The 24,883-nt window shown below is 34.6% G+C and overlaps 1 protein-coding gene across 10 annotated transcripts in view; it reads right to left on the bottom strand.

Annotated features, from left to right (window-relative positions):
• The window catches only part of MBNL3 (muscleblind like splicing regulator 3), a 127,115-nt gene that overhangs the window by 32,159 nt on the left and 70,073 nt on the right, over positions 1-24,883 (bottom strand). For 7 of the 10 annotated variants that reach the window (XM_036016703.1, XM_036016704.1, XM_036016702.1 and 4 more), the window contains one exon: positions 1,096-1,260. In XM_036016703.1, the coding sequence (XP_035872596.1) occupies positions 1,096-1,260 (165 nt within the window). Of the gene's footprint in view, positions 1-1,095; positions 1,261-4,367; positions 4,558-24,883 lie in introns of those variants that run through there. The other 3 variants (XM_036016707.1, XM_036016709.1, XM_036016708.1) reach the window with 3 other exon arrangements.

A 24,883-nucleotide genomic window follows, 5' to 3' on the forward strand; every position in this document is an offset into this window, starting at 1 on the left:
AGGAAATTCCATACTGTTTTCTACAGTGTCTGCACCAGTCTGCATTCCCACCAACAATGCACTAGGAACTGGAGAGCATTATGCTAAGTGAAATAAGCCGGGTGGTGAGGGACAAATGCCATATGATTTCACCTTTAACTGGAACATAATCAATAAAAAAAAAAGCAAACAAAATATAACCAGAGTCGTTGAAATTAAGAGTAATCTAACAATAGCCAGAGGGGAGGGGACAGTGAGGGGAAGGGCTTTCAGGAACTACTATAAAGGACACATGAACAAAACCAAGAGGGACGGTGGAAGCAAGGGAGGGAGGTGAGTTTGGAGGGGGTGGTGGGGAAAAATACAGACAACTGTAATTTAACAACAATAAAATAATTTAAACTAAAAAAGTTGAAATCAGGAAAAAATAAAAATAAAAATAAAAATAGTACTGTATAAATGTCATTTTCTTAGTTTTGACAAAATACCATGGAAATATACGATATTAACAGTGGGGAAAACTAGGTGAAGGATAATATGGGAACTCTTTTACTACCTTGAAATTTTTCTTTAAATCTGAAATTATTTCAAAATAAAAAGTCTATTAAAAAGTAACAATAAAGCCACCATCAAAGACTGTTTGAAATCCTAGAATTTGCATATTTACATAATGTAATAATAATCAAACCTCCTCTTCATTTTAAAATGTCCCTATTCCTTTATTAATATTCTCCTATAAACAGAACTCATGCTTAAATACAACCCAGATTTTATTTTATTTTTTTGATAGGTGGCAAGTTTTAATAGGAGAACTTATACACATATATGAAGCTTGTCTTCAACGGCCACAGACAAGTAGACTTCCACACACCACCATAGAATTGTAAAAGTTTATACAGAGGCCTTAACTGAGCAACCCAGATTCTAAATTGAACACACTTGATGCCTCCCTTCACATGCAAGACAGCTTTGTAGTGTCAATTAAAATACTAGCTTGTTTCCTAAATCCTCCTGTAACCAACTTCCCAAAGACTCTACAAGGTAATTCCAATGTAGATATATCTTCTTTAAAAAAATGCACACATACAATTTTTCAAAGTCAATGTTGTGACTTACGAGTGGTGGCATTTGACCATTTTGGAGCATAAACTGCATCTGCTGGGCAAACATGGCTGCAGCAGTCTTTTGTTGAATCAAATTGTTCCGTCCATTAATTTCCAGCTGTGTTTTTAAGTGTGGAGGAGGGTGAAGGTATTTGCAGTTGTCTCTAGTACACCGACCCTAAAAGTGAAGAGTTAGACAAATTTTCATTAATGTCTCTAAAAATATAATATGACTAAGAATAATAAAAGTGTATCAAACAATCAAGAAAATTGAGGGAGCCCTGGCTGGTGTGGTTCAGTGAATTGAGTGCTGGTCTGAGAACCAAATGATCGCTGATTCAATTTCCGGTCAGGGCGCATGCTTATGTTGTTGGCCAGGTCCCAGTAGGGGGTGTGCAAGAAGCAACCACACATTGATGTTTATCTCCCTCTCTTTCTCCCACCCTATCCCTCTTTCTAAAAATGAATAAAATCTAAAAAAAGAAAAGAAAAAATGTTATTTATTTAAATGATCATGTATTAAATGAAAAAATTCTATTGATTTTATATTGTTCCACTGAAACCTACTTACAAGCATACACATGGCCTCTCAAAAGAAGTAACAGCAATTTTAGAATTACAAATTATATGTACCAGGTTGCCTGGTTCCCACAACCATTACAGACCTATTAAAGGCTAGGAACTATCGGAAAGAGCTACATATGAGCCACATCTAGATAAACTGAGTATTAACCAGATGTTAGCATGTTAATGGCAAATTCCCCACACTCTTCCTTTTAGAGTTCAGTCTTTATAAAAACAGCCTGCATTATTTTCTCCTTCAATATTGAACCACCTATGAGTAACTATGTGTGTGTGTGTGTGTGTGTGTGTGTGTGTGTATGAAGAGCATCTTTAAAATCTTGTGTACAAGTTTTAATTTAAATTTTGGATGCAGACAAGAATTTTAAAAAAATCTATAATAAACCATTTCCTGAATATATTGAAGGCAAAATTAATGAGGCTGAACATAGACCCCATGCAGAGGGCCAGATAAGTACACACACCCATTATAGTCAGCACTGATATACATATACAGGGCAACGACTTTGGAGCAAAACAACACTAAGTTCAAATAGGCAGGAAGGTGGGAGGAGGGAGGAATAATTTTCTTGTGTATCGGTCTCAAGAAAACTTTCAAATTGTAATTTTCAAAAGATGAATGGAGAAATAGGCTCAACAATCACACCATTGTTCTGAAATATCCCACTAAGATAACTTGTTTACCAGAATCATTACATTTAGGGCTGAAACAGATTTTAAGGAACATCTTGTGCAACTTTATCTTACAGAGAAAGAGATGAGGTGGATTGCTCTAATTAATAAGCAGCACAGTAGGGACAGGAGCCAAGTTTTGACATTCTCACTACCCAATATGGATTTTCAGTTCAAATGACTCTTCCTCTGTAAAAATTTTCCTGAGCCCATCTCCCCACCCCCACTACCATTTATCTCTCCCTCTTTTGTGCCTCCAGCTGTACCTTGTACTCAGTTTTATGGTTGAACTTATCACTGTGTACACTGTGATAAATTGTTTGCATGCCTATCTCCCCATTAGACTTTGAGCTTATCTAAAGGCAGGGTTATATCTTCCTCATCTTTGAATCTCCAGGAATGTTTCTTATGCCTGGTTAATACTGGCCACTCCATAAAAGTTTGCTGAATGAATGAATAAACTTTGTGAAAATAATCTTACAGGGCTTAACAGTAAGTCTGCCTTAGAAGCCTAATTCTTTCTCTTGCTATTTTTTTCATAAGGTCTTTTATCTTCCTCCAAGATCATCGCCAACACATGACTGAGGTTGTTCCTGGTTGTCTGTTGCAAATGAACCGTTATTCTTTCTATTCAGGCCCAGAAAATAATTAATTTGTATCTTTTCTATTTTTGCTTTTGTTTTTTTGCTATGAATATATACTCAGAGGTGTATGTGACCATATGGCTGAAAAATTCTGGTAATTTAGTATAACTGAACCAGAAGTGTCAGGAATCCATGAGGCACGCAGAAACTAACTCTGGTCTAATTCCAGGAATATGTAGTCACAAGAACCCCCAGGATATGGGGCCCCACAGAGCTGAGTAAAGGAACCTACAACAGACTATATTTAAAGAGCATCTAGGCCTGCCCAAGGGGAGCAGTGTATTTCCGGGTCTGGCTTAGAATACACAGCTTTCTCAAGCTGCTCAACCCCCACCCTACATTTCTCTGAACAAGCTGCAAGTCAAATTCCCAGAAGCTACTTGGACAAAGGTGGAATAACTGGCTTTGGGATAATCACATAGGTGGGGCCTTCTTGTGGATCTCTATTGCATATACTGACTTCTAACAAGAAAAATGTTCCCCTGTACTTCAAGACACACATTTAGCTGCATTCGTGTTAAACATTTATTTTGAAATAATTTTTACTCAAAAAATTTTGAAGGGCTAATAACAAAAAATTATAGTTGCTGTTCACAGTGTAACTAAGTCTACCTCACCACTACTCCAAATATGCTTCTTGCCCCCTCCCTAATCCCCCTGCTGATCTAATCAAATGCCTTCAATCACTTTAGAAAAATATTAACTGAATATCTGTTCAATAATAAGCTCCTCAAGCATCTCCATTTACAGAACAGCCAATAGGAATGAAATTAAAACCCAGAGACAATTGAAGTATACTGGTACTAAGTCACCAAAAGTCAGAGGCATTTCTGATGTAAGTATTCATGGAAGTTGTCTTTAAAGTAGTTAATGGCAGAACATAAAATGTCATTAAAATACAGGGAAAAAAAAGGAAAGAAAAATAATGACATTCGATTTGTTATTCCAGGAAATAAAATACACATAAAAATCATGCAACTTAAAAATCTACTTACTACATAGAGTTTGTATGAAACAACATAAAAGGTTATTTCTTTCGGCCCTTAGTGAGTTAAATCTGCTCTTAGGGTTCCCTCACTTACCTTTTCTAGATACCCAATCCAGTCACCTACCAAAGCAATTTAGAACAAAGACAAGGGAGACACCAGCTACTTGCACTCTTTCTTTCAGGCTAGGGCTTCTCCCTGGAATCCTGGCTAGGGTTGCCAAATATATCAAAAGAAAATACAGGACTCCCAATCAAATTTGAAATTCAGATAAACAGTGAATAACTTTTTAGTATAAGTATGCTCAATACAATATATTATCTCTCAACCCTCTCCCCATTTATTCTTCTACCCTGGTGAATTGAGCTAAATAGAGTCAAATTCTCCAAAACTCAATTTACCTCCTTTACCTTAAAGTTGTAAGCCGCCCTGTCCATGGAATCAGCCCAGGTTCTATTTGGCCTTCAGTTAGTTGCCCAGAGCAAACCAGAAGGCACGCTCAGTCCCAGCTTACCTGACCAGCTACAAGGAATTTAAGGAAGTTGACTGTTGGGGAAAGCAGTTTTTTATTCCGTGGCTCCTCCCACAAAAAGCTTCACATGGCTTCCAACCCTGTCAGCCACTCAGCTTTCCCACTCGGAGTGGTGCAAGTGTATATTCAAATGACTTTGATGCCTGCCAGAACTCCTCCTTTAGGTTAGGGCAAAGACAGGCATGGTGAGTGACCACCAAGTGTAACTACTGACTCTAAATTTTTACAAAATTTTTGAACTTATAAACTACTACGGGGAGAAGATAAGACTTTTATGTTTTTAAGGTTTTTACATGAGTGTGGAAAGGTGAGGAGGGCAGATTAATTTTTTACAAGCTTCTCTGTGGAATACTAAAATTCAAGCAACAGTCATCCATTGAAGTCCAGGAAAATGACTGCTTAAGCATCATTTTTCTCTATGCACACATAAAATCTATGCAGATACATATTCAAAACATGCAAAAATAGCATGAATAGCCATTATTTGCATAGATTTCTTTTTCACTCAACCTTTGATTACGCACATTAAAAGACAGGGAGAAGTAGAGGGGCATGGTTAATTCTAATGAACAAAATAATATGTTTAGGAAAAATGGCAACCCATAATAGCTCCACTTAACAGAATATGTATATCACAAAATGGTAATTTTGAACATTTAAGAATTAGTTTCTAGACAGAATCTTGAAATTATTTTTATTCATTAAGAATAAAGACTTCATCGCTTCTCGGCCTTTTTGCTAAGATCAAGTGTAGTAAGAATAAAGACTTCTTCACTTGAATTATTAAAGATTAATAATTAGTACAGTCAGAAAGAATGAAATTGTACTACGTTGAAGAAGTTTATATGATAATAAACATGTCAGATCACAGAGATCATTTAGTCCAGAATTTACCAGACTATGTACCACAGACCACTATTCCCAAGAAGCCTTAGGAACCGAGTTTCCTGGTTAAATACTTGCAAGAAATGGCAAAGTATATTCTTCTTTTGGAGACTGACAACCCACTAGATCATGGTAAAGGTTGTCTCTTATCTGTCCTACAGTGAAAAAAAAAACTGCTTACTCTTATTAACTCAGAATTTCCCAGCATAGCTTAATCACAGAAACTATCCTTCTTTTTTCATAAAACACCTTTTAACGTATCTCATTAGAGTACCCTCGTGAAAATACTGATTTATTTCAACTCCTTCCTACTAAAGTTCAAACCAAGCCCTGTAGCATTTTATAAGTCAAGTTAGTTTTGCTTCATACTTTTCATTTGTATTTCTCCCCTAAACAGGAAAATATAGTAAACTCCAAATAACTGCATCTTCCATTCAAATGACATTTAACATTTTTCTTATATAGTAAGTCCTCACTTATTGTTGTTAGGTTCTTGGAAACTGAGCATTTAAGAGAAATAATGTATAAGGAATCCAATTTTACCAGAGCTAACTGATGTAAAGAAGAGTTAAGTTCCTATGGCATATTTCTGATCACAAAAACATCACCATACTTCTAAAAAAAGACACTGAAAAACTTCTAATAATAAACACGAAAATAAATGGGAGCTATACATACATGTAAGAAAGATGAAGAAAAAACAAGTGAGAGAATGCTTTTCCAGTATCCTTATTTTAGTTCAGGATCTGAGGTGGCCACAGCCTCTTCCAGCAGCTCAGGGAACAGGGCAAGACCCACCCTAGACAGGACACCTTTCCATCATAGGGTCACTCACACCCCATACTCACTCAGATTGGGACCATGTAGACATGCCAGTTCATGTCACATGCACATCTTTGGGATGTGGAAGGAAACTGCAGTTTCTGTGGAAGGAAACCCACACAGACATGGGGAGAATACACAAACACCACAGAGATAGTGGCCCTGGCCAGGAAATCAATTTTTCCCCCTCATCAACTTTAAAACAAAATGACATTATTTGAAGATCTGCTTACTTGATTTCCCAAAAAGTAACAAGATGGTGGGGTTTTTCCTATGATTGCTACAAAGAAAGATTCCACAATCATCTTCCCAACAATGCTTGCAAAAGCTGTAAGTTCTGTCAGATATTTGCAAATGGCCACTGAGGCTTTCTTCTTTTATTTGAATCTTTGTCAAGCAACTTCTGAAGTTACAATTTTGAGTCTTCTCTGTCAAACTGGATTTCTCTGTCAAACTATGACTTCTGTCCCTTGAACCCAAGCCAGTTACCTTAGGTTTCCCATGACTTAAGGGTCTCAAGTGAGTTTTAACTGCATTAAAACTTGGGAAGTTAAGAATGTATTTGGCAATCCCCTCAATTCCTAAGGGTCTTAGCTTTGCACTCAACTTAAACCTTGGGTTTTCCACTTGGCAAAATTAAATTTCCTGTCTTTAAGTAAAAAGCAAGTTAAAAAGAAGAGTTGAATTTACACAAATATCTTGCAAAATTGTAAGGAGAGTATAAGGTGAGAAAGGTACTGATTATTTTTGATTTAAACAGCTTATCTTTGCAGGGTTCAACATGCTGCTAAGAATAAATTAAATAATTACAACTCTATACCCAGACACCCCTCTACCTAAAGGTTATATAAAGGGCAGGTATAGTTATTGATTTACCTCTTCATTTTGAAATTAGAGGCATGAAGATGAAAATCAGTCCCTCTTTTGCTAAACATACATCTTCTTTCAGATAAAGGAAATTAGAAGTATGGCATCAAAATGGCTATTTACAGGGTCTGCTAAACTCCTGAGTGTGAAATCATGTTTCAAACCCCAAACAGAGCAAAATGCACCCACTTTTTAAAAAGTATTTTCCTCATGCTCCTACCCAACTACCAAGCTAACACCAAATGTGCAATTTCCAAGCAGAAAGTTTTACTTGTGGCATGGACTGTTATTAAAATATTTTGAGGCACAGAGTGCATCTACATTTTGTTAATGGTAATATATTTTTATTACCAAAAAAAAGTCTTGTTGAAACCTTTGTGCTAACTTGTTATGAAAACTGTAGGCATTTTAAAGTATCAGACAACCACCCCACCACCAAAAGTTCCAAACTCCAAATGTATTTTGTATTTAAATAAAGTGTTTTTTTTTTTAACCAAGTGGTTCTTCAAAGCATCATCTGAAAATTAGGCAAACTTTATGTTTGTTTTGTTCTGGAGACATAAAAGATTGCAATTTATTGATATAAATATTTTTTCTTTTAAAAATAAAGATCTATTTTGCTTAGCCTGAATATCTACCAAGTATATTAAGTTTCATTCAGAATGTTTCAGAGATTTGAATGGAATTGACAAAGTTCTAGATAAAATTACTATGATTACTTTTTAAAGCATATACAGGGTCAAGCAGAAGTAATGCCTGCTTGAGTGTGGTTGGTAGGGTAATAATATGGATGTAATAATTTATAGTTTTAATTTGAACATGTCACTTAAAATGTCACATGGTATGCTTGAGTGTGACATTGTTATGTTACAGAATTACATGCTTACGATTTTGTAATAAAAAGGGGTGGTATTTGCCCTGGACCCTGTATATTTTTAAATGATCCCCTCTCACTCTAACTTAGTAAATATAGTAACCTTGTTAAGCTCACCTGCTTTCAGTGAGAAGTTAATATTTGATGATGATGAAACTGTTCCTGGTATTTAAAGAACTAAACAAGGCTATCCACAAACAATGTGACTAGAAATGGGGTTAGTTTAAAGAAGATAAAATGATAAGTGGAGGTTTATGTTTTAAAATAAATCCATCCCTCAACCATAAAGTGTCATACCCTTACAGAGAAGAATGTGAAATATGACCTCTAGTAAAGAATGTCTATCTCCAAATCTAAAACAAGGAAAAATAAAGCAAAGCAAAGAACAGAAAAAGTTAATTAGTAATTTTAAAATCTGTTCATTGAACTCCTCAAGTCAGTTTCAACAACTGGAACAAGAGCTATTGGGAGAATAATGTGCTTATAAAGGTGTAGTGTTCTTTAAAAACATATACTCTCTATATTAACCACAAAAAGGTTTTAAGGGTCATAGTGACAGTTTAATCGGTGCCTTGTAATTAGTGAACTCCTTATTTTAGTGAGGAAAAAAAAATGGATCTATTCTAGCTTAATTGTGCCTTACCTGAAAATTAGAATAAAATTAGAAAGCTTCAGAAAACATGTCTTTCTGAAAAATAAAAAGCCCAGTTTGTGTGTTTCTTATATGAGACAAATAAAATTTAATTCTAGAAAAACATATTTTATAAAGTGATATAATGGAATAAAGGTAGTGTAAAATGTTGTGCCAAAGTTTTAAACTTGTTTTTGTACTAAATATAACTGGACCATTTAACTGGTTTTATTTTGTTTCATGTTTTACATTGACTTTATATACTAGACTCTAGTATATGAGATCAAATGACCCTTTAGAAGTGAACTAATTCTGACCATTTATGAGTGTGCTGGAGAAAAATTGTATATACTGTTTTAGTTTATGTTACTTGGCATATGACAATTAATGACATGAATTTAGAGACCAGGTTGAGGCCTCCATAAAATTATATTTTCCATTAATATCTTGAAAATGGTCATAATGACAAACCCCTTTAAGGGATTCATAGAACTCTGTGATCTGGTTTGCATGTTTTTTCCACACTGAATCCACCTGAATAATAACAACTGACTTTATTATGTATTTATCATGTGCTAGACACTGTTCAAAGTGCTTTATTTACATTACCTCATTTAATCTTCACAATAAACAGCCTTAGGAGGCCAGTGTTTTACTGAGGAACTGAGGCACAGAGAGTTACAGAAACACATATAAGGTGACAGATCTAACGTAGCAGAGCTGGAATTAGAACTGAGGTGCTTTGGGCTTGGAGCTCACATTCCTAACCAGCAAACTATTACCCCACAATACTTTGACATTAACTAACCTGAGAAATGAACTAGTTCAAATATTTTTACTGTCCAGGCCACTGTTTCCCCTTTAAGATTATGACAAATATTTTACATCAATTTCCTGTGAGGTATGTCCAGAAACTATTTAAAATTTATGGAAAATACAATGTTTTTGTTAAGTATCTAGGGATCTTGGACAACTTGAAAAAGAATAAGACAAGGTAATTGAATGGCCTTTCTTTTTTTACAGCACATCCACCTGAATAATCACAGCTAACTTTATTGTGTATTTACCATGTGCTGGGCACTGTTCAAAGTGCTTTATATGCATTAAGTCTTTCATCCTCACTGAAGCAGAACAATTAGTACGAACCCATCCTCTCTTAGCTCAGCTTTTTATTAAATGTTTGTGCAGTAGAATTTTGCCAGTTCATTTGGGAGAAGAACTGTCTGTCATATTATCAGGAGTTGGGTTAGGAGAATTTAAACACAAACAACCATGACCTAACAAAAGAACAGTCCAGCAAAACCCAATGGACATAGAGAATGGATGGAAGTGGGGTTCAGTGAAAGAGTCGGTTGTGTGCATTTTGTGACTGTCATTACCACACTAAAAGGAGAATCTTTTAAAAACAAAGTAATGGCATTTAGGAGCAGGTTTACTCAGACCACACATGTCCGAGTGTTGAAGCTTCAACACTATCACCGAGAAAATCTCCAAAAACAAAAGATCAACCTTTATCACAAAGTAGTACAAAGTGTTTTTCTGAAGCATTTCATTCCACTAAGAGCATAGGCAAATGAGAATTCACATACGCTACACAGACCACTTCACAAAAGACTACAAAACCAAAAACTCAGTAGTAGTGATTTGATTTAAGTGAGCAGAGAATGTATATACTTTGAGATGCTGCAAAGTAGGGTGATGATTTGTGGGCCTGGGAACTAGGGTTTGATTTTTTCAGTGCTTCAAATGTATGCTATAAACAAGAGTTATGTTTATTTCTTTTTTATATTGCCAATTTATTTATGGTTAAGTATATATTACTTAAGACTTCACATACAAATCAATATATGGATACATCAGGTAAACACTTCAATAATATAAACACATTAATTCTATTCAATATAACTTATCATTTAGGTTTTTTTCCACAGCTTTCTAAAAACAAGGTGTTATAGATATTTGCTAATGATAGTAGGGAACCTGGATCTTATAAAAAGCAATTGGAAAATTGAGCATGCAGAACCCAAAAGCATACTTATACTTTAAAAGACAGTATGATAGAGAAAATAACATTAATAACAAATCCTGTGTTGAAATGAATCAACTGTTTGGAATCACAGCATAGGCTATTAATACTTTGACTTTTCATGTATTTGTTCCTAGACAAAGCAGGGATAAGTCTAAATTTTAATATAAATTCAGTATTTTATTAAAGAGAATGCTAGACTGGGATTTAAGTGCCCTGGATTCTGATTACCTTTAGATCATGGCTAAATTCCAATTCTGTTAATCAGTTTTTCTGGGAATAATTTCTGTCCCTAATACCTAAGAGGTTCTTTGAATTAATAAAAAGAAAAAGTGAAATTTAGTATTTTTGAAAATAACATTAGTACAAAATGTAAAAATATTATATTTATTTCTCTTTGTTAGTTTTTTAAATAGAATTAAAACTGCGACTGTGAATTAAGTATGAAAAATATGACAGATTACAATCTTGGTTTTACCACTTTACCTCTCCACAAGAGTAATGAATTATTATATGAGTAAGTCTTGATATTGTGAGTATTATAAATTTCCATGTGCCTAGAGAAGGAACTTACACAATGTAAAGAACCAAGGACATTTCTCTTCTTAGAACTGAATTTTGTTAACAGTTGCTCCCACAGCTCAGTGGTATGATAGGTGAAAGAACAGAGGATAAAGAAGCCGATTCGGGCTTTAATCTTATCCTTGCAAATAACTGAAAAGATAAAAGAATTATTGCTCCCTTTTCAACTGGCAATAAGCCAGTGCTTACTTAGGGAGACACATTTATCTAATCAAGAGACACATTTCTACCATCACAATCTTCTTACTTTAAGGTCTCTCATAATGAAAATTCACTTTAGAATCATAATGAATAAATATTCCTTATTTAAAGTAAGTTTTGGAGCATCACACTTTGTAGCTGATACATTTAAATTTTTTCATTTTTCCAAACTGGTGTTATATTTTATTTATAACATGTATTAATCAAGCAAGTAATGTTTTTCTGGTAAGTTAGGAGGATAAAACAAAACAAATAATAGACAATGAGATGTTAATGATGCTTAAAATGCTAACAAGTAATTAATTTTAGCAAAAAGATTTTGAATACTATTTATGTAAATTGGTGAAATATTAAAATTGAATCTCATTATAAAACTGTAAGTTTTTGAACTGATTTTTCCTTTTTTAATTTTTATCTCAGTGTGCCAACCACTTAAAAGCCAAGACTGACTCATATAAATGTGAAACATGTTTGAATGTATAACATAATATGTACATACATATGTATTTCTATTAAAAACTAATAAATATATAATACACATTATAAATATAAAATACACATTATAGCTAATACACACACAATACATATTATATCTATGTATACACTTTTATGTCCCCACACTTATTGCATACAAAATTTTGAAAGGCCACTTGTAGCAGCTAGAAACACCTACAACAGTGCTCTTGGGGTATTAAAAAGTTACTAATATTTCTAAAGGGTTATAATAAGAAAAATACTTTTTTTCTTTTTAGTTTCATACATTTAGACAATGATGTTATTCTTGCCCAACCACCTATGATGTAATGCTCCATAAGGAGTTTCTATATGCTCCACAAAAATAGGGTTCTGTGGTCAAAGAATTTTTAGACATGTTGGGTTAAACATTAAAACTGCTGTTTTTTGTGCAGTATGTTTCAGAGCCTTATCTCTAATTAAGACTTATTAGGTAATAAAGCATTGTGGTACTTCATGGGGGTGAGAAACATAACAAGCTTCTCAAGCTTCCTGAAGATATAATCTTCCAGGAAAGGTACCACTTTCTTTCCATCAGATCTGAACATAAACAGTAACTCAAGAATCAGGCTATTTAAAAAAAAAAAAACAATGTAGGGAAAAAAGAATGAAAAAGCATTGAGGGACAAACTGCTGAGAATTCTAAAACTGAGAAATATACTCCTTTGTTGATACTTTTCTGGACTGGCATGGTTTTCTCTAAACCAATGATTTTCAAACTTTAGTGTTCATCAGAATCATCAGCAGGGCTTCTTAAAACACAGACTCTTAGACCCACCCCCAGAGTCTCTGATTCAGCAGTTCTGGGGTGGGACCTGAGAATTTATATTTCTAACAAGTTCCCAGGTAGAGCTGGTGCTGCTAGTCTGCCAACAACTCTGAGAAGCTCTGCTCTATAGGGATACTATCTCATCCAACAATGGATATCTTGTTTACTAAGCATTTTCTTATGTTACTGATAATTCAATTTCTAAAAGGTCAGGTGATTTTGATGTCTTAATTCCACATCTCCGACCTCAGTAATGATGTTAGCAGTCATATAAAAGAAGGCCAGTCCAAGTAATGAACAACAACAAAAAGAAATAAAATGAAAAGGACTAGGCTTCTCAAAATTCTACTCCACTACTCCTCAGAAACATTCATTTTCTGTTTACAGAGTAGTGAGTGCTATTAAATATATAAGAGCTTTGCTGGACATGTTACTTACATTTGCTATACAAATCTCCCTAGAGTGTTTTTCTAAATGTTCTCTGTGTGCCTAAATTTAAGCAGATAAAGGATTTCATAGTAAATTATCCTCAATTTTCCAATAAATTAATACCTTTACTTACTGCACAAACCATACTAAATTGTAAGCATTATCTTTTCTCCTTACTCCCCACCCCCACCAAAATATGTGGGAAAAGACAAGCAAAAAGGGAAATACTTTTCACATCAACTAAGCAAAAAATCCAGTGCTGATCATGGCATTTCAGCATGGACAAACAGAAGCTGAAGTATCAATAGATTCCCAGACCTCAAAGCAAGCACTGAATCCAAAGTTCATCTGTTGTACCCTTCAGGGATGCAGTAAGAGAGCAGTACATCTTCATACAACACTATATCCTTTTAAATGTAAAGAAAATACATCTAAAGAGTTCCAAGTATTCTTTACTCGTTTGTTTATGTTTTAAGAGTAGTTTCAGCAGCACTTGGTTTACTTGTGAATATCGCTGGAAGCCTATTAAAACTGAAGCCCCCCATTTGCATTACTGGAATGCCTGCAATACATTAACACGTCAAAAAGAAAAAGAAAAAAAAAAAACAAAACACTGAGATAGCTTAGTAGCCTGCAAGTAAGAAATACAGAAACAGAATTATCTCCTTCCCTTGTTCTTTCTCTAATTATGCAACTACATTCTTCCAGAAAACCTTGAAATAACTTACAAGAAAGAAATACTTCCAGTAAGAGCATTATCATAAGCCTGAAGAGTAAGAGGGATATAATGGTGAAGGTGGGATAAGAGCAACAAATACATAGAAAAACATCAAAAATCTAGACTAAGTTGAATTGTTTCAGCTGAGCAGTAGCTCTGAGCTTTCTGGCAACCATAGTAAATAGGGCATGTATAAAAGAAAGCATACTGGTTAATAAGCAGCTCTCTGTAGAAAGATACTGTAGAAGACATAAAGAAAAACAGAACATGGAACCTGCCCACAAGGAGTTTACATATCTTATCTCTCCTGAAATTGAAGAAGCATAAAGAATGTTGCTGGAAGGGGCTCTAGTACTTGGCTTACTGGACAGAAATCAAAGAAACAACTGTACTTGAACAACAAGATAAAAAAAATAATAAAATAAAAATAAATAAATAAACATCCATAATAAAAAAGAGACACTGTGTGGTAGAAATCAAAGATAACTAGGAGTGCATTTAGTGGTGCTATTGAGGAGTAGGAGCAAGGTTGATAGGAAGAGTAACAATTCCCTGAGCCATAATTAAGCATAGCTCTTCTTCACTTTTGCTTCAAGAAAAGATGAGGATTTTATAGTGGAAAATGAATAATAAAAATGGCATAAATAATTGTCTCTTTGGGGAGTCTTACCTTCTCTTTCACATTTTTACTAGTATGTTATTTTATTCATTACATCTTCATCCTAGTTTTGTTTCAAATATGTTATTATTGGAGCTGAAATATTTCAAAATGAAAAGCTTTTCTTAATAGGTGTCTCCAAACTTTTTTCTTTCTTTTCTTTTTTTCTCTTTTCTTTTCCTCCCCCCTCTCCTTCCTTCCTTCCTTCCTTCCTTCCTTCCTTCCTTCCTTCCACTTACTTTCCTTTTTCTCTACAATCTCCAACTTGGAAGTAATATCACTTTTTCTTATGTTCTTTGGTGGGTAAATCGGAAAATTGGGGGAGAAACAAGTGAAATATGATTAAATATGTCTTATCACTAATATTTCAAAGATGCAGTAAATGTCATATATCATCTGAGTGAGCTCTTCAGAATTTGGAAAAGTGAGAGAGAGTCTTGGTTTAGTTTTAGGTGTCAGTAGCCTATTAGCACATGCAAGTCACAATTATATATATTATTAAAATATTAATGACATCAGCTGAATGCTGCTAAATAGTTAAAATCATTTTAAGTTTCTTTTACAAATGTTATTGAATATATTGGGGTGGCATTGTTTTATAAAAGTATATATGTTTAAAGTGTACAATTCTATAATATATTATCTGCATATTGTATTGTGTGTTCACCACCTCAAGATAATTCTCCTTCCATCACCATTTATTTCCCCTTTATCCTCTCCTAACTCCTCCCAACCCCCTTACCCTCTGATAATCACTGTATTTTGTCTGTGTCTACAAGTTTTCTTTTTTGCTTAATCCCTTCACTTTTTTCACCCAGCCTCCAGCCTCCTTCCCCTCTGACAGCTGTCAGTCTGCTCTCTCTAGCTGTGATCTATGAGTCTGTTTCTATTTTTTTACTAGTTTATTTTGTTCATTAGATTCCACACATAAGTGAAACCATATGGTATTTGTCTTTCCCTGTGTGGCTTACTTCATTAAGCATAATACTCTCCATGTTCACCCATGCTGTTGCAAAGGGTAAGATTTCCTTCTTTTTTTTGTGGCTGGCTAGTATTTTATTGTGTAAATGCACCACAACTTTTCTATCCACTCTTTTACTGATGGGACTCTATCTGAAGAAAACTGAGGTAGTGTTATTTACAAAAGCCAAGATTGTTTCTTTCCTTATTTTTCTAAAATGTCCTAGGTAACTTTCCTGTATCTGAAAGTAGAATCAGTTATGCAAACCTGAATCATATTTTGATTACTGAGGACTGCTCTCAAGGCCTCAGGGTCATGTGTTATGAAAAACAGAAATAACTATGCAGAAATGGAGAAGAAGATGAAAATGGTATAAAAGACTGAGCTAATAGCACACTCCAAGATGTAGCTAATAAGTCTAGAGATTATTTTTAAAATAACACCTTGAAATTACTTTCCCATTTTTTATTTACTCATTATTTTAAAAGTAGATTGCTTAGATTAATTTCTAGTTATTGAGGGCCCTATTGAAGTTTATTTAAAATGTCAATCCATGAGCTCTCTCTATGAGAATTTTTCTTTGCCTTTCTATGATCAAACTTATTGGACTTTGAAAATATCACTACACATTCAGAGTGATAGCTAGTAATTAAACTTTAAATATATTTTTATTAGAGTAGGTAGTCACCTTTTACATAAAACTCTTTCCTGCATATTATGACTTTATACTTGACTCAGAATGACCTTATTAACACTAAGCTTGCTTCCAAGAATACCTTGATTAACAAGCTAGCCATCTGCTGTGAAATTCAATTTCAAACATTTTAAGTCAAAAAATAATGCTTGAATATTACTTTATTATCACAATTATTACTCTAAAATAATATTTAGCAATGGCCACTCAGCAAAAGTTTTTAAAATCCATATATAGGGTAAAAGTATTCAAAATGCAACAGTTGGAGAGTATTCAAGGGTGTCTGTCCAAAGAACATTTCTATAATACTAAGCAACAATTAAATTCTCAAAGATGAGCAGTCTGTAGGTCATCAAATCTAGGTTAAAATGTGGTTGAATGAGGAAAGTAGGCAAATAAGCATGTACAATTTTCACTCATATTTAAGTAAAAATGGAACTGGGAGTGGAAGTATAAACGCAGATGGAGAGATGACTGGGTACCTTACAGGGGACCCCATATTTAGTTTCCCTTTCTCAAACTGATTCAATAAGCTCATGTTTCAATACAATTTGTAAAATCCTAATATGTGCTATATGTGTTAGCCACAAAAGATACAGTGGTAAACAAGACAGCTTCTAATGTAAAACCAAAGTAAGTATGTCAGATCAGATATTAAACACAACAGCGGTAGGCTGGAATAGAATGTTAATCTCCTCTTACTTAACTACATTGATTTGAGCAGTATTTCAACTCCATCACTGGCTTTCCCTTCCCACTGCCACCAGCTAATTTAAATTCTTATTATTTCATACCTTCAATACTTAAACAGCTGTCTCACAGGTCCCCCTCTTGCCAGACTCTTTGCTCTACCAACTCATCTTGCATAGACTGATGATGTCAACTATTAAAACACTGTCAGATCACTCAGATTTACAAAATAAAGTTTAAACTCCACAATGACTTTTGAGGCTACTTCTCTGCCAACACAAGCTCTATGCTTCACAGACTGACTTAACACTCAACTCCCCAAATACACATCAAAGTTTCCTCCCTCTATCTTTGTTCAGGGTAGCCAATGTCCCTGGAATATCTTCCTATCCCTTTTTCAAAGAAAACCTCAAATAGCATATCTCACAGGAATGCATCTTTAATCACCACAGCTGGTTGTAATCCCAGCCCTTGCCTCTCCCCTTTGACTTTTTAGCAGTTAGTTGTACCTGGTTTATGGCAAATAACACAAACAGCTTCATAGTAAGAGATCAGGCAGGGACTATGCCTTCCATATGTTGTATTGTGCACAATACTGACCCCTGTGCTCAATAAGTAAGAGATTTCAATAAATGTTTGTTGAATGAATCATTTCTTTGGGGAATTGAACATATAGAATGCTGAATGGATTTAACAGGACTTTCAGCATTAAATGACCCTTGGCATTTATAAAAGTCTTGTAGTAAACCACAATCAATAGTCCTACAAATTGAGCACTGCTGCTTGCCCTTGTATGAAGAGAAACAGAGGTAGTAGTATTCCTATTACTTCCTCAAGGCCACACAAGGAGCCCTTGTTAGAGTTGTTATTACAAGGCAGCATTTTCTGTGTTTACGCCACTTGTTGGTACCATGCTTTGTTTCATATAGTTCCACGGTTACACCTGCAGTTCACCCAAGAAAGAGGCATTTATCAAGGCTACTTTTAAGGCTCCTTGGAAATATAAGATAATAGCCCAAAATACATAAAAAAAATATTATTCAGCCACAAGAAATGAAAGCCTGCTCTTTGTGACAATATGGATGGTATCATGAGGGCATTATGCTAAGTGAAATAAACCAGACACAGAAAGATAAGTATTATATGATTTCACTTATATGAGGAATCTAAAAAGCTCAACTCAGAAACAGAGAGTAAATGGAGGTTACCATGGCCTGAGGACTGAGAGAAATGGGGAAATATTAGTCAGAGGTTACAAGTTTCCAGTTAAAACAAGTTCTGAGGATCTGATGTACAGGAGGGTGACTATAGTGAACAATACAGTATTATACACTTGAAAGTTGCCAAAGGAGTGGATCTTAAATGTTCTTACCACAAAAAAAAAATAGAAAAGGTAATTATGTGAGGTGATAGAGGTGTGAACTAATCTTATTGCGGTAATCATTTTGCAATAAATACTTGTATAAAATTATCATATCATACACCTTAAATATACACAATGCTATATTCAATTATATACCAATAAAGTTGGAAAAATAAATCCCTCCTCCAGTTGGATACTAGCAAAATAAAAATGTACAGATAAGATTTTAAATTATTTCAGTTGTTTTGAACTTGAAATTAACTTGTTTATACATAGAATGCTTTCTTGGTTAACAGAAAGTGAAATAACCAGGAAATTGCAAAAATGCTAGAGATTATATTTTTACAAAAAAAAGGAAAAATTTACACCAGACAGAATGGCCATCATAAACAAAGCAACAAGCAACAAGTGTTGGAGAGGTTGTGGAGAAAAGGGACCCTAGTGCACTGTTGGTGGGACTGCAGACTGGTACAACCACTATAGAAAGCAGTATGGAACTTCCTCAGAAAACTAAAAATGGATCTGCCTTTTGACCCTGTGATTCCACTGCTGGGACTCGATCCTAAGAATACTAAAACACCAATTCAAAAGAACCTATGCATCCCAATGTTCATAGCAGCACAATTTACAATAGGTAGATGCTGGAAGCAACCAAGATGCCCATCAGTAAATGAATGGATCAAAAAACTATGGTACATATACATAATGGAATTCTATGCAGCAGAAAGAAAGAAGGAGCTCCTACCCTTTGCAACAGTGTGGATGGAGCTGGAAAACATTATGCTAAGCGAAACAAGCCAGGCAGTGAAAGACAAATACCATATGATCTCACCTTTAACAGGAACCTAAATAACAAAACAAAGAAACAAGCAAAATATAACCAAAGACACTGAAATAGAGGTCAGGCTGACAGTGCCCACAGAAGAGAGTAGAGGGAATGTCAGGGGACAGTGGGAAGGGTTCATGGGAACAAACTTAAAGGACACATGGTCAAAAACTAAGGGGAGGGTGGTAATGGAAGGGAAGTGGGGAGGGGTGGGAGGGGAGCTGAATTGGGAGTAAAAAGGAGAAAACTGTATTTGAACAATGATTAAAATAAAATAAAAAAGGAAAAATTTAAGTTCATTTAATGGAGCATGTTACAAGCATAAACATTAACAACAAAACACAACTTCTGGGATAGGTGTTCATCAAACATTTAACAGAAGAACATAGAGCTCTTGAAGATATAAACAGCCTCAAATTGTTACTTCAATGTTCCTCTCTTCCACAAATAAGATGAACAAAAATTTTAAGGCAATGTGACAATGTGGTCATAAAAAATGTCACTCTAAAAAATGTAGTCTCCAAAAAGTATTTGGAAATGAGTAAAAGATGATTGATACTACAATGCTGCCTACTCAATGTACCTAGACACATACTGTATAAAAGATAGGTGAAGTGTTTAGAGTAACAGAGAAAAATATTTTTATTTGCATTTTTTTAGATTTGAATGACACTATTTTTTTCCTTTTTATTGAATTTATTGGAGTGACACTGGTTAACAAAATTACACAGGTTTCAGGTGCACAATTCTACAACATATCATTTGCACACTTTACTGTGTGTTCACCACCCCAAGTGAAGTTTCCTCCCATTACAATTCATCTCCCCCATCCCCTCCTCTGCCATCCCTACTCTTCCCCTGCAGAAGTCACCTCACTGTTGTACATGTCTATGACTTTTTTCTCTTTTTTCTTTTTTGCTCAACCTCTTTTTATCCCTTCCAGTTCCCCAAACCCCCACCACAGCTATCAGCCTGCAATCCATGAGTCTGTCTCTACTGTTATACAGTTAGCTAGCAAAACACAGCTGATACATAGGCTATGTCTTAGTTTAGGGAATTTGTCACATTTAAAACACCTTTAAAAATTACATCACTGTGGACTCTATATTTTCAAACTAATGGATGGTTTTTAGAGTGTAGACAATGTCTTCACTATCCAATGTCTACCTACAAGAACATGGATAGGAACAAAAAGCTAACTTCTTTTCTATAAATTTCCAGTGGGAAAATAAAAAGTTGAATTTCAATAGAAAAACATATGCACAGTTGTGATAGACATAGTCCAACTTAAAATATACATTTAAATTCCTATGATCAAAATTGATGAATCCTATAAGCATATGTACTTCACTAAATAACAGATTAGACATGACACCAGGAAATATTATACAAACTCATCATGAACAAGACTTGAAAAAATAATTTACTCTAACTCTAGTGACAATATGGTTAATCCAAATAGTGGATATTATTTAGAAAAGAAAAGGTTGAAGAAAAAATGGAATCGTTTTTTGACTTAAAAAAACAATATCAAGAAACATGGGGGAAAAGTGTAAGTTAAACTTGTAATTACACCTAGCAGTAAAACTTGACCGGGTGGTAAGAATTGAAGGCACAAAAATAAAACACTGAAAGCCTAAGCAGGATTGCAAATCTGCATTAGACAGCAGCAGCAACAACAACAAAAACCATAAATTTAAGAAAATAAAGACTGAGTACATGGTCAAGGAAATACAGAGAAAATGAAAAGATTATTTAGAGATACTGAGGAAATAGATGACAAATATTCCTCTAGCCAGGATTGTCCAATATTTTGGCATCTCTGGGCCACACTGGAAGAAGAAGATGTGTCCTGGGCTACACATTAAATACACAAACACTAATGAAAACTGGTGAGCAAAAAAAAATGCTTTACATAAATTTATGATTTTGTGTTGGGCCACATTCATAACCATCCTGAGCCTCATGACCATGGATTAGATAACCTGAACCCTATACATCAAAAATCAAGCAGCAGACTGAGGTAGAGGAAAACAGGGTAACCTCAGGGATGCTACAAGAAGAAAGATAATATGTAAGGGCAAAAAGATCAGTAGGTGAATGATGCTCTATAAATTAAGTCATGTTCCTAAAAGAACTAATTATTTCCAGAAGCACAGGAGTACTTTATATCCACATTTCATAAAATCTTAAAATAGAGAAAAAGACAATATTTATAATGACTTCATATGGCTGTGCAACATGAAGAGAATTATTTAATGATCAAGTAGGATCAGGTATATATTTCCTTAACATGTAAGAGTTTATTCCAAACAAAAGAGTTAAGAAATAGTGGACACTCCTGGCTGGTGTAGTTCAGTGGATTGAATGTTGACTGGCAAACCAAAGGGTCAGCAGTTTGATTTCCAGTAAGGGAAAATGCCTGGGTTGTCAGCCAGGTCCCCAGTGGGGGGCACAGCAGAGGCAACCACACATTGATATTTCTCTCCCTCTCTTTCTTCTTCCTCTGGTCTCTCTCTAAAAATAAATAGAAGGTTGGGATGGTAGGGAGGGGTTGGGGGGAAGGCAGAAAACTGTACTTGAACAACAATAAAAATGTAAAAAAATAAAAATAAATAAATAAATAAAATATTTTTAAAAAGAAATGGTAGATAGTTCTCAAAGTTCAGAATTTCAGATATCTTGTAATGGGATTTCTGTAACAAAGCATCAATCTTAATAATAGCCGTATCACAGGTCCTTTCTCACCAGGTAGTCAATTGCAAACTTGGCTTCAATGATATGAGAAAATATTTTGAGCTATGCTCCCATAAAACAACATTTTAAATGAGTTGTGATAAATTCTAGTTACTTTTCAGAACAATATTTGACCCATAACAGGTTGAACTGCTACTGCAATATTTCCAGCTGACCTGTGACAAGTTCCCCCAGCTGACCAAGACATTGTACTAATGAGTATATAATAAAATCAGACATCAAAGAGTTTCAAGCAGTGAAGATGTACATGATCCATAGGCCAGTTATAGTCCCCAATTCTGGATAGCTAACTCAGTGAAACAAGGTTTAGGGAGAAGGATGGACAAGGGAGTAGAGATAGTTCAGTGTCCTGACTCTCAGGAATTAAACAAAACTTAATATCATTATGTTAGATACCTTTGTATAAAAATAAAGTGCACCCTGCCTCTTTTCCTCCTTCTCAAACTTAATAGCCCAAGTGATTGTCAAAGAACTAAATATGAACATTAATTTAAAGTATTAATCTAATTACACTATCATGAAACAGTAAGTGAAGGAGGGATTAAGAAAGTGAAAGTTGGCTTTTCCCCATTTTTGAATTTCAGAAAGTGAAGGAGAGCAACAAAACCTCACAGGCAGTACATCCCAGTATAATGTGGGACAGTCTGAACAAGATAAAAGCCAGATGCTTTGGGTTTAATAAAGCAATAGCCCAGCTGATGTTTACTCCATTTCCTTCTCCAGAGAGGAAAAACACTAAAATGACTAGAAGAACATGGGAGTCCTAGGGCTCTTTTGATAACTGCTTATGTGACCTTGGGCAAGTGAGTCATCTCCCCTGGATGTGCAGTTTCTAACATGGTAACAATTTAAACTGAATGGTCTTCCTTCTAAATCCAAAATGCCTTCATTTGTCAGATATGCATGCTTTCTTAAATCTGACTCATCCAGATTGTTGGAGTCAGTTGCAGAATAAACCATTTCATGGGTTTCAGGGCATTCTCCTTGCCATCCCCAAAATTTATAAAAGAAAATAGGATAAAGAAAAATGAAAATAAACAATATTCCACTATTTTGAGCATTAAAAGACAGGCATGTACATGTAAGACTAAAAAAGCTAACTTAAATTTTTAATTTTTAAATAATTTTAGACTTACAAAAAATTGCAAAACTAGTACAGAGATCCTGTATACCCTTCACTCAAATTCCTGCAATGTCAACAATTTACATACCATACATAGCACTGTTATTAAAATCAGGAAATTAACTCTATTACAATATCATTAACTAAAATAGAGAACATATTTGAATTTCATCAGTTTCCCCCCTGATATATTTTCTGTTGCAGGACCCCATTTTGCATTTACTTGTCATGTCTCCTCCAATCTGTGTCAGTCCCTCAGTCTTTCATTATCTTTCACAATCTTGATGCACTGGCCATTGGAATCTCCTTCAGACTGGCTCCTGTGTCCTCTTGTCATGCTCCAGACTTTTTGGAAGAATTCCTTATTTCCTGATATAAAGCATTACAGGTTCACCTTGTATTTGACCTGCCCTCCCCTGATCCAGAATCAGCCATTACTCCAAGGAACCTTAGTTCCTTTACTGAAGAATGGTATTAGAAACCAGGATTTGGGAACTAGGTGTGCTTATTACTGTTGGGGTGCCATTGCTTATAGCCCTCATAAAACATAGCTAGAAAATATATTTAAGCATATTAACCCATGAATAGACACACGTCTATATCTATTTCTGTACCTGTATATCTATATATGTATTAAATTAAAGATGAGTTCATACTGATGTCTTCCCTTATATCCCCTACACAGGATTCATTCTAGCCTTCTGCTTTCCTTATTTTTAATTATTTTCTCTGACTGTGAGAAACTTGGCTATCTTTATTATCTACTCACTTATTTGTTGAACCCTAGTATCTACATAAAGTATTTTCATACATCTGTGAGCAACAGAGTTACTAACTAGACCCCACTATTAGTGTTTAATTCTGTTTACCTTTAATATAAATATAACACCTTCAGGTTTCTTTTGATTAATGTGGACATGGTATTATCTTCTTCCATCCTTTTAATTATTTCTTAAAATGTTATTGAATTTATTGGATTGACATTGGTTAATAAAATTACATAGGTTTCAGGCATACAATTCTATAATACATCATCTATATATTGTATTGTATATTCACCATCCAGAGGCAAGTCTCTTTCTGTCACCATTTATCCCTCCTTTATCCTTTTTTACCTCCCTCTTTTTCCCTCTGGTACTCATCATACTGTTCTCTGTGTCTATGAGGTTTTTTTTTTTTTCTTAATCTCTTCACCTTTTTCACCAAGCCCCTCAGCCCTTTCCCCTCTGGGAACTTACTGTATTTAATTTTAGAACACTGTATTAAGATATTATTCATATACCACAAACATCACCCTTTTAAAGTATACACATCTTTTAAAGTGGTTTTTAGTACATTCACCAACTTATATAGCCATTATCATTATCTAATTACAGAACATTTTCATCATCCCCAAAAGAAACCTTGTATTCATTAGTAGTCATTTTCCACTGTCCCCTCACCCATTCTCCCCTCCCAACCCAAATGCCCTGGCAACCATTAATCTTCTTTCTGTCTATGAAGTTGCTAACTCTGGATATTTAACATAGATGAAGTCACACAACATGTAGTCTTTCTGAGCTGGCTTTTTTCACTTGGCATAATATTTTCATGGTTCATCCATGTTGTAGTATATATTCATACTTTTTTCCTTTTTATAACTGAGTAATATTCCATTGTATCAAACCACATTTTAAAATGTATCCATCAATTAATAATCAGCTGTTTTTCAATTTTAATTAAAAACATTATCAATTCAAAAATTAAAATTTAAAAATACAAAGGAAAAGAAACCTCTGCATTAAAAAAAAGGAATCATCATAGAAATAATGTATAAAGAAGAATAATGTATAAAGAAGAATAATGTGGGAAAAAGCTTTGTTGCTGCTTTGCCAAAGGACTCACAAGAGTCAAGAGAAGATTATACTGTTGGCTAAGATTTATCAGAACAAAGATATAGGGGGAAAGCAGCCAGAAAAAGATATACATTAGGAGAGACTAGAGAAGCCTAGTACTG

The sequence above is a fragment of the Phyllostomus discolor genome, chromosome X (assembly GCF_004126475.2).
Source record: "Phyllostomus discolor isolate MPI-MPIP mPhyDis1 chromosome X, mPhyDis1.pri.v3, whole genome shotgun sequence".
NCBI classification, from domain to species: domain Eukaryota; kingdom Metazoa; phylum Chordata; class Mammalia; order Chiroptera; family Phyllostomidae; genus Phyllostomus; species Phyllostomus discolor.